The sequence below is a fragment of the Cajanus cajan genome, chromosome 2 (genome assembly GCF_000230855.2).
Source record: "Cajanus cajan strain Asha chromosome 2, NIPB_CcT2T_4, whole genome shotgun sequence".
In the NCBI taxonomy this organism is placed as follows: Eukaryota; Viridiplantae; Streptophyta; class Magnoliopsida; order Fabales; family Fabaceae; genus Cajanus; species Cajanus cajan.
The window spans coordinates 35564477-35575801 of record NC_138518.1 but is presented as its reverse complement, the minus strand read 5'-3'; the positions used below and the strand labels follow the sequence as shown (position 1 = coordinate 35575801).

The window sequence follows — 11325 nt, the reverse complement described above, 5'->3', positions numbered from 1 at the left end:
AGCGTCAATTAATTTAGGAGATTCTTCAAATGTTTAAGCAAACATGATTTGAGTTAACAAGGTTAGAATTATTCATTCACATTTAATCCCTAGTTAAACTCTAAGTCCTTGAATCGGCAAACAATTAATGAGTCAATCAATTAAGTCCATGAATGTTCCTTTGTCTTTCTCAAAATTAATGTAAACAAGTGTCACATAATTCTTGGTCTTGCATTCCTTCTTAAGTCCAATGTAAGTAAGCATCACATAGGTCTTAGTTCAAGGAGTTAATGAGAACATCTTATGTAATGAATTTAAGTGATCAATTCAAATTCAATTATATAAGCATAAACAAGATAGAAAGATAAAGGTAAATTCAATTATTAAGAGTTGAGGATACACAAAATTTTCTTCAAACCTCAAAATCCATTAGAACTTATTACCACAAGCTGAATTAGAAACTTAGCTATCCATAAAATTAAAAGACATTATAACATTAAATAACAAGAAAGACTAAGAAGAAATTGAGAAGAAGAAGAAGAAAGGGAGGTAGAAGAACACCCAAGAGTAACTTATTTGAAGGTGTTTGGGACATCTTGCAATGGAGAAGTGAAGGCCTATTTATAGCCTTCATACAACACAAAAAAATTGTAAAATAATGGGGAAAAGAGTAGACAAAACGAAATGGGAGAGTTGGTGGGATGAGTTGGTGTTGTTGGTGGGATGAGTTGGATTCCATTTCCGCACCGATTTTTGACCACCGAATTGGACCTTCTAGATGGACGAATTTGCCAACGGCTCCTTCTGTAAATATTTAGGTCTTTGTCTTAGCTTTCCAGGGCCACCGAGTTTGCTCCATTTGGATCACCACAGCCCAAGTTATGGCCTGAAAACCGAGACATGTTCATCAGCCCAAAAACAGCGAAAATTTTGAATAATAATTCCCAACTATCCAATTAGGCCTAACAACACACATATCTATCTAAATCCTATAATTAGCCATGACTGGAATGTAAAATAGCTAAATTAAAGGAAAAGATACATATCAAATTATGATTTATCAAATACCCCCACACTTAGCTTTTTGCACTCCTGGGCAAAATCATGAAAGCAAAGCAAAGAACAATATCAAAGAAAATGACGAAACAGGAAGAAACAGAGAAAACAATACACACAAGAAAACAAATAGATTTGCACAATCCTAAATGAATCCTGGGAAAAAAAAAAAAAAAAAGAGTAGACAACGTTCAACACAAAAAGAGTCAGAGAAACTAGACACTTATGGAAATTATCCAAGCATTTCAAGGCATGGCAAGATAATTAATCAGCTCAAGAGGTGAATCAAAAGTAACAGAACCTCACAAGATGCACTGTATCACTGTATCTCTCAAGTGTCTAGGCAACTGTATACTCTCAAAGCACTCATGAAAAAAAACAAGCAACAGATAGACTTGGCAAGCCTCTAAAATCAATGCCCAATAAACATGCACAAAAGGATCATAAGGTCTTTTCAGGGTTGTAATGTGGTCAAGGACAAGGTGGGATAAAATTTAGGATAAGTAGCTATAAACCAGAGGAACTATAGGAGCAATGGGGAATAAGTATGAAATAAGCATAAGAGCAAACCCAAAAATTGCTAATACACCTCCAACACCAATTATTTTCCTTTTCCTCAAAACGACTATTTTTTTTTTTTTTTGTGTTTTGTTTTTTTTTGTTTTTTTTTTTTTTTGTTTTTTTTTTTTTGTTTTTTTTTTTTTTTTTGTTTTTTTTTTTTTTCACACATCATGAAACACTAAGACATATACAACAGGAAGAATTAACTAGCCAAAATTTAATAACCAATGATACATCCCTTACTTATTCAAGAATTTATTCCCAAAACTATTCCAAAGCTCCAAAATTCCCTAAGGTTAAGGTGATCTTGGTTTTTCACTTAAGGCTTGTAATGAGCTTCAAATAAAGAAGGGTAAATAGGCTTAGCAGGGGTTATCAAAGGAGTTAATTCAAGGTAGGCTTATTTGGCTAGAGGCTTATAGGAACAAAAATGCCTTAATCATATCCAAACATGCATGTGAATCAAGAAGTATCAAATAGAGTCAAGACAAGGCAACTGTGCAAGCAATCAAGAGGCATATCACACAAGAAAGAATAGAGAATGGCTTAATTCCTCACACAGGGTATATCTGTCACCTTCAATTCAACCTCTCAAACCTCATAATCAACTTTACAAGCAGAGAAAGACAGGGATTTCAATCCATGTAACATCAAGTAACTCATATCTTAGAGTGAAGCAAGTGCCTAAAAACTATCAAAACCCAGAAATCAAAGAGAAACATGCAAAATTTTACATAACAACCAAACATAAAACCCAAAATAACAAAAACATCTAACGAATAATCCCCCCCCACACTTAAATCTCACATTGTCCTCAATGTTATGCAATGTAAATTACGACAAGTGAAATAAAAGGAGAGGATAAAGAAACTCCCTCATTTATGAGGTTGGAATGGATCATGCAAGCTGAGTTCCTCAACAGTTTGCTCTTGGTATCCTTCACTTGTATGAAAAATTTTTAGTCTGTGGCCATTGACCTTAAATTTATTTTGTGATAATTCACTCTTGATCTCTACTGCTCCATGAGGGAACACATCAGTAACTACAAAAGGTCCTATCCATCTGGAACGAAGCTTTCCGGGCATGAGCTTGAGGCGAGAATTGTAAAGAAGAACTTTTTGTCCAACAGAGAATTCCTTTCTTGATATCATTTTGTCATGGATAATTTTGGTCTTCTCTTTGTACATTTTTGAGTTCTCATAAGCCTCTAAGCGAATCTCTTCAAGTTCTTGTAATTGCAACTTTCTTTCCATGCCAGCTTTGTCATAAGCTAAGTTGCATTGTTTTACTGCCCAATATGACTTATGCTCAATTTCCACTGGAAGGTGACATGCTTTACCAAAGACCAATCGAAAAGGTGACATCCCAATTGGTGTTTTGTATGCAGTTCTATAAGCCCACAGAGCATCTTCAAGTCTCTTGCTCCAATCCTTTCTGTTTGGTTGGACTGTTTTCTCCAAAATTTGTTTTATCTCTCGATTTGACACCTCAGCTTGTCCATTTGATTGAGGATGATACGGTGTAGCAGTTTTATGTACAACACCATATTTTCTCAAGAGGCTTTCCAAATTGCGGTTGCAAAAATGCGTCCCTTGATCACTGATGATGGCTCTTGGAATGCCAAATCTGCAGAAAATGTTAGACCTAACAAAATCCACAACAACTTTTGAATCATCAGTTCGAGTGGCTTTAGCTTCCACCCACTTGGATACATAATCAACAGCAAGTAAAATGTAAACAAAACCAAAGGATGTGGGAAATGGACCCATGAAGTCTATACCCCAAACATCAAAAATTTCACAAAATAACATAGGTTGTTGGGGCATCTCATTCCTTCGAGTTATATTACCAGTCCTTTGACATTGTTCACAAGTTTTACAAAATTGATATGCATCATGGAAAATAGTAGGCCAATAAAATCCTGATTCCAAAATTTTCCTAGCTGTTCGTTGGGGACCAAAATGACCACCACATGCATGATTATGACAAAAGCTAAGAATAGAGTGAATTTCATGATCAGGTATGCATCTCCTAATTATTTGGTCACTACCATATTTCCAAAGATAAGGATCATCCCATACAAAATATTTTGCATCACTCTTTAATTTAGCAATGTAAGATTTAGATGCTTTTTTAGGCAGAACATTAGCAACAAGAAAGTTTACCAAATCGGCGAACCATGGAATGATTGTCTGAACTTTCAACAATTGCTCATCAGGAAAAGTATCATGTATGGGTATCGGATCAAGTGGTTGTTCAATTCTGCTCAAGTGATCAGCAACCAAGTTTTCAGCTCCACTTTTATCTCTTATTTCCAAATCAAATTCTTGGAGTAAAAGCATCCACCGTAGTAACCTAGGTTTTGCATCTGGTTTTTTTAGTAGGAACTTCAAAGCAGCATGATCAGAGAACACTATCACCTTGGAACCTAGCAAATAAGATCGAAATTTGTCTAATGCAAAAACAATAGCCAAAAGTTCCTTTTCTGTGGTAGTGTAACTGGCTTGTGCAGCATCCAAAGTTCTAGAAGCATAATATATGACATGAGGTGCCTTGCCCATTCTTTGGGCCAAAACTGCTCCCAGAGCATAGTTGGATGCATCACACATCAGTTCAAAAGGGAGTGTCCAGTATGGTGGTTGTATTATAGGCGTGCTTGTCAAAGCTTTCTTCAGTGTATGGAATGCCTCCTTGCACTTTTGGTCAAAATTGAATTCAACATCCTTTTGTAGCAAGCGAGACAGTGGCAATGCTATCTTGCTGAAGTCTTTGATAAAGCGCCTATAAAATCCTGCATGACCAAGAAAGGAACGCACTTCCCGCACGCATGCGGGGTAAGATAAACTAGAAATAACTTCTACTTTAGCAGGATCTACCTCAATACCTCTTTCAGAAATGACATGACCTAGAACTATGCCTTGTTTTACCATGAAATGACATTTTTCAAAATTCAAGACAAGATTAGAGTCAATGCATTTGTGTAGCACCTTGGATAAATTATCTAGACATGTTTTAAAACAAGACCCATAGACAGTGAAATCATCCATAAAAACTTCCATACAATCTTCTAGAAATTCAGAGAAAATACTTACCATACATCTCTGAAAAGTACCAGGAGCATTGCATAGGCCGAATGGCATCCTTCTGTATGCAAAAGTTCCAAAAGGACAAGTGAATGTGGTCTTATGTTGGTCTTCAGGTGCTATGTGGATTTGGAAGTATCCTGAGTATCCATCCAAGAAGCAGTAATGGGATTTCCCAGCCAATCGTTCAAGCATTTGATCAATGAATGGCAACGGAAAGTGATCTTTTCTTGTGGCTTGGTTCAATTTTCTATAGTCAATGCAAACTCTCCAACTATTTTGCACTCTCGTTGGAATTAGTTCATTGTCTTTGTTTGCTACTACAGTCACTCCAGATTTTTTTGGAACAACTTGAACAGGACTTACCCATTTGCTATCAGAGATAGGATATATGATACCTGCTTGGAGCAACTTAGATATCTCTTTCTTTACTACTTCCAAAATTTGAGGATTAAGTCTCCTTTGAGGTTGCCTTACTGGTTTAGCATCTTCTTCAAGGAGAATCCGATGCATACAGGTAGAAGGACTGATTCCAGGGAGATCTGCAAGTGTCCACCCTATTGCCTTTTTGTTGTCCTTCAAAACTTGTAACAACATCCTTTCTTGTTCAGCATCTAAGTCTTTTGCAACAATGACCGGAAGTTTACAACCTTCTTCAAGGTAAGCATACTTCAAATGATCAGGAAGCGGTTTTAGCTCTAATGCTGGTGGTTGCACAATGGAGGGCAACATTCTGTTTGTTGTTATCAATTCTGCAGCTAAAATTTCTGCATATTTTTCTTTTTTATATTCCTCAGCAAAATTGTTAGTGCTTAAAAATTCTTCTATTTCAGTACAAGCAGCACATTCTGATTTATTGTTTATGCATGAATGACAATTTATGGTATCATCAAGATCATGTATGTCAGGAAATTCAATGCATAAATGGTCATGTGCATAACAATCAACCAAGTCATCCAACAAATCAATGTGAAATACAGAGTGTTCTTCCCTAGGGTGTTTCATGGCATCTAGAATGTTGAACTTGACTATATTATCACCAAACTCTAAGGAAAGAGTTCCAGCATGCACATCTATTTTTGTTTTTGCAGTTTTAAGAAAAGGTCTACCTAAAATGATTGGTACCTTAGTTGTAGTTTCACCCTCCATCTCTAGGATATAAAAGTCAGCAGGAAAAATTAGTTCTCCTACTCTAACTAAGACATCTTCAATTAATCCTGAAGGGTAAGTACTACTTCTATTTGCAAGTTGAATCACCACACCAGTTGGAATTAAAGGACCAAGCCCCAAAGATTTAAAGATAGACATAGGCATGACATTGATAGATGCACCTAAGTCTAACATGGCATTTTCAAATATGCAATTACCTATTGTACAAGGGATAGTGAACGTACCTGGATCCTTGCATTTCTGAGGCATTGGTTGAATGATAGCAGAAACATTCTCTCCCAGACTTATTTTTTCATTCCCTTTCAGCCTTCTTTTATGGGTGCACATTTCCTTCAAGAATTTGGCATATCTAGGGATTTGTTTGATTGCATCTAGCAGAGGAATGTTTACTTCTACCTTTCTGAAAGTCTCAAGCAATTCTTTATCTTTTTCAGCTTCAGCTTTCCTAGTTTGTAAAACTCTTTGTGGAAAGGGTAGTGGAATGCTTGGCTCTTCATCCTTTGACTGGAAAGATTGCTTCTCCTTGTTTTCAGATTTCTCAGATGTAGTGGCAGGTTTCACATCATTTTTAACTTCCACAATCTTTCCAGATCTAAGCGTGATGGCACTAACATTTCCTGTAGGATTAGGAATAGTTTGAGAAGGCAACTTACTTGATCCTTGTGCTTGAAGTTGGCTTATGGAAGATGCCATTTGTCCCACTTGCTTTTCCAAGTTTTGAATGCTAGCATCAGTTCTTTGTTGGAATTGCAGGTTTTGCATTGCCATTTGTTTTACAAGGTCCTCCAAGGAAGGGTTATTTTGTTGTTGTTGTGGTTGTTGCATTGACTGCCTTGGAGCTTGTTGGAAAGGTTGCCTATTTGGAAATGGTTGTTGTTGTGATGTGTTGTTGTTGCTCCATCTGAAACCAGGATGATCATTGTATCTGGGATTGAAGTTATTTCTGGCTTGGTCATTTCTTGGTTGTGAGGAATTTGGGAAGTTATTTACAGCAGCTACTTCTTCGGGATTATCTTCTTGTAGCTGAGGGCATGCATCAGTTGGATGAGAGGGACAAGCACAAATGCCACAGAGTTTAGCAGGCGCTTGTTTCATCATGGCCAATCCTCGCACCAAAGAGGTCAATTCATCTAATCTATTCTCTAGTCTTTGATGTTCAGTACTAGATAATTGTACCTCATTTACTGACCTTGAACTAGTTCCTCTTGTTGCACCAAATTGTTGTGTGTTGGCTGCCATATTTGCAATCAAGTCTTTGGCAGCAGCAGGAGTTTTATCCATTAGAGCACCACCACTAGCAGCATCGATCATGCTTCTATCCATTGGTAAGAGACCTTCATAGAAGTATTGAATTAGAAGTTGCTCACTGATTTGATGTTGTGGACAGCTTGCACACAGCCTCTTGAATCTCTCCCAATAGTCATGCAGTGTTTCATCATTCATTTGCTTGATGCCACATATGTTCTTTCTTATGGCTGCAGTTCTAGAAGCAGGAAAGTATTTTTCTAGAAACAGCCTCTTCATTTCATCCCATGTGACTCTTTTAGGAGGGAGATAATACAACCACTCCTTGGCTGCATCAACTAGTGAAAACTGGAATGCTTTCAACTTTATGCTTTCTTCATTGCTACCAGCGGGTTTCATGGTTGAACATACAACATGAAACTCTTTCAAGTGCTTGTGGGGATCTTCACCTGAAAGTCCATGAAATTTGGGTAACAAATGAACTAAACTTGATTTTAGTTCACAGTCATCCTCGTTAGCAGAAAATTGAATGCATAAAGGTGGATTTGAAACATCAGGTGCAGCTAATTGTTTTAGTGTCCTATTATCAGCCATGTTATTGTTTTGATTATTAGAAGTATTTCTAAAAAGTCTTCTTCTAGTTATCCTTAGTGTTCTTTCAATTTCAGGATCCAAATCAAGTAAAGGACTAGTAGAAGATCTTGTCATACACTATACAAAAATACAAAGAGAAAATGAAAATAAAATAAAATGAAAGATATCTAATATAACAAAATGACACCTTTAATCCCCGGCAACGGCGCCAATTTGACGAGAGGTTGTCGAAGCCTCTATCAAACACAAAATAAAATGAGTTTAAACTTGTAGCACAGTAGTGCCCTAAAGTCGTCTCTCGAGGATCAAAGGAAATTCTTTTTATTATATTAGCAATATTAACAAAATTTTGGAAAAGGGGGGGGTTTGGAGTTTGATATAATTTTTAGAACAAGAAGTTGAATAATAAACTTAAATGATAAAAACTTCAACTTGTGGATTTTCGTTCTTTGGATTTATCCTTGGTTCAAAATCTCAATCTCAAATAATAATTAATTTCTTGCATTTAAGTTCAATTAGTTAAGCACCAACAAAACTTAAATAGATTCTTTCCAAAGTTCAAGCGAACATCATTTGAGTCCATTAGGTTAGGATCAAGCGTCCAAATTTAATCCCTATTTGGTCTCTAAGTCCAAGAATCCAACAAGCCATCCATTGGAGAATTTAATTAATCAAATCTTGCTTGTCCCAAAGTTAATCAATCAAGCGTCAATTAATTTAGGAGATTCTTCAAATGTTTAAGCAAACATGATTTGAGTTAACAAGGTTAGAATTATTCATTCACATTTAATCCCTAGTTAAACTCTAAGTCCTTGAATCGGCAAACAATTAATGAGTCAATCAATTAAGTCCATGAATGTTCCTTTGTCTTTCTCAAAATTAATGTAAACAAGTGTCACATAATTCTTGGTCTTGCATTCCTTCTTAAGTCCAATGTAAGTAAGCATCACATAGGTCTTAGTTCAAGGAGTTAATGAGAACATCTTATGTAATGAATTTAAGTGATCAATTCAAATTCAATTATATAAGCATAAACAAGATAGAAAGATAAAGGTAAATTCAATTATTAAGAGTTGAGGATACACAAAATTTTCTTCAAACCTCAAAATCCATTAGAACTTATTACCACAAGCTGAATTAGAAACTTAGCTATCCATAAAATTAAAAGACATTATAACATTAAATAACAAGAAAGACTAAGAAGAAATTGAGAAGAAGAAGAAGAAAGGGAGGTAGAAGAACACCCAAGAGTAACTTATTTGAAGGTGTTTGGGACATCTTGCAATGGAGAAGTGAAGGCCTATTTATAGCCTTCATACAACACAAAAAAATTGTAAAATAATGGGGAAAAGAGTAGACAAAACGAAATGGGAGAGTTGGTGGGATGAGTTGGTGTTGTTGGTGGGATGAGTTGGATTCCATTTCCGCACCGATTTTTGACCACCGAATTGGACCTTCTAGATGGACGAATTTGCCAACGGCTCCTTCTGTAAATATTTAGGTCTTTGTCTTAGCTTTCCAGGGCCACCGAGTTTGCTCCATTTGGATCACCACAGCCCAAGTTATGGCCTGAAAACCGAGACATGTTCATCAGCCCAAAAACAGCGAAAATTTTGAATAATAATTCCCAACTATCCAATTAGGCCTAACAACACACATATCTATCTAAATCCTATAATTAGCCATGACTGGAATGTAAAATAGCTAAATTAAAGGAAAAGATACATATCAAATTATGATTTATCAATCATGGAGGGATCTAGGAGTCATTCATTTCATACATCTCTCCTAGTAATCCATTAATAACAGTAATAAAAAGAAAGAATTAAGCGATGCGTATGTTCAAAAGATGGATCGCACGCCTTATTAAATGCAAGCCAACAACCGCGCCAAGCGAACACACGTCAACTCCGTTGTTGGTAATCAAGACAAACAAAGGGGAAGGTCCAATGCCGTTAAGGATCATCGCTCCAAGGCCTTTTCCCTACGAATCAAATAAGGCTGTGCCATGGATAAACGACATCCATTCTTCTGCCGACAGCGATATTTCCAACATCGCTGGACTTGGGGGCATGACTAGGAGTGGCAGGATCTACACTCCCGAAGATCTTCATGATAAAGCCCCCAAGAATAAAGAAAAAGAAGAAAAGAAAACCGAGGAAAAAGAATCCGAGGAGGAGACAGACGAGCTGTTAAAGTTTATCCGACAGAGCGAGTACTCCATCGTGGATCAACTTCATAGGACGCCAGCAAAGATTACGCTGTTGTCGTTGATCCTAAGCTCCGAACCGCATCGGCAAGCTCTGTCGAAAGTCTTGAACGAGGCATATGTGTCGCACACTATCTCCCAAGACAAGTTTGAGGGGATTGTTAGTCACATCACGGCTAATGATCACCTCACTTTCACCGATGAAGAGATCCCCGCCGAGGGACCAAATCACAACAAGCCCTTGCACATCTCTGTAAAGTGCAAGGAGTATCACATCGCAAAAGTCTTGGTAGATAATGGATCTTCCTTGAATGTGATGCCAAAAAGAACGCTCGAGCAAGTGGCAATCAAGGGAGTCCAAATGCGCCCGAGCAACATGATCGTTCGAGCTTTCGACGGTTCTAAAAGAGAAGTGGTGGGAGAAGTCAATCTTCCAATCCAAATTGGACCCACCATCTTCAACGTCGAATTTCAAGTGATGGACATTTCTCCCGCATATAGCTGTCTCCTTGGCCGACCTTGGATTCATGATGCGAAAGCTGTACCCTCTACGCTCCACCAGAAAGTCAAGTTCATAGTGGGTGACAAACTGGTGACTGTACAAGCTGAAGATGACATACTCATCAGCAAGCCATCCAACATATCTTATGTGGATGCAGCAGAGGAAGCTTTAGAAACCGCCTTCCAAGCATTGGAAATTGCCAATGTTGAGACGTTTCCCCGAGAAATGAAGAAGGTAGCCCATATGCTCACCAAGAATGGATACTTGCCGGGACAAGGACTTGGCAAGGACTCCCAAGGAATTCCGGAGCTACCCATCATCAAGGATAATCCGGGGAAACAAGGGTTAGGATACAACCCTGTTAAAGATCAAAGAACGAAGAGGAATCAAGATCCTTCTCGACGTTCTTTAAGCCAGATCTTCAGGAAGGCCGGTTCACAAGCGTCAAGGCCGGTCGTCGTCATCAAGTGCTCTTCTCCTTCCGATAGAGATGTATAGGCCTGATGACTATTAGAGATTACTCCTCGGGGACAGCCCGACCCCCGAGCCTCGATAGGGCACATGTTTTCCACTATGATTATAATAAAATCATTCTTCATTATTTCTTATTGCTTCTTTTCTTGCTTGCAATAAAATTCTAAACCACATTATTTAACCCTGTTTGAATGAACATAAGTGAGGTTAAAATCGTCTTAATAATCAATAAACCCACATCATTTTTATGTGGAAGTGTGTGTGACAACTTGGAACACCTTCCCTTGGCCTCGACAAGTGCCATCATGGATAAAAAGAAATCCTTCAAAATAAAAGAAGCTCGGCAGGAAACTCAAAAAGGGGACTGCGCAAAAATAAGAGCAAAAGACCCGCTAGGAATCCCACGAAAGGGTAACCTAGGCAAAAGTTAGGGTTACAAAAATAAACAAAAA

At 37.6% G+C, this 11325-nt stretch overlaps 1 protein-coding gene across 1 annotated transcript; it reads right to left on the bottom strand.

Moving 5' to 3' along the window:
* Positions 1-338: 338 nt before the first annotated feature.
* LOC145954236 (uncharacterized) lies at positions 339-9428 on the bottom strand. The gene is made up of 2 exons (XM_083068121.1): positions 6503-9428; positions 339-865 (listed from the first exon to the last, which is right to left on the bottom strand). The coding sequence occupies exons 1-2, from the start codon at positions 7800-7802 to the stop codon at positions 807-809; spliced, it is 1359 nt and encodes a 452-aa protein (XP_082924247.1). The 5' UTR covers positions 7803-9428; the 3' UTR covers positions 339-806.
* Positions 9429-11325: the final 1897 nt, after the last annotated feature.

Coding starts and splice junctions, on each gene's coding strand:
- LOC145954236 (XM_083068121.1), bottom strand. CDS start 7,802: ATGACAAGATCTTCTACTAGTCCTTTACTTGATTTGGATCCTGAAATT. Junction 866..6,502: donor ACTTCAAGCACAAGGATCAA/GTAAGTTGCCTT, acceptor CTCGGTTTTCAG/GCCATAACTTGGGCTGTGGT.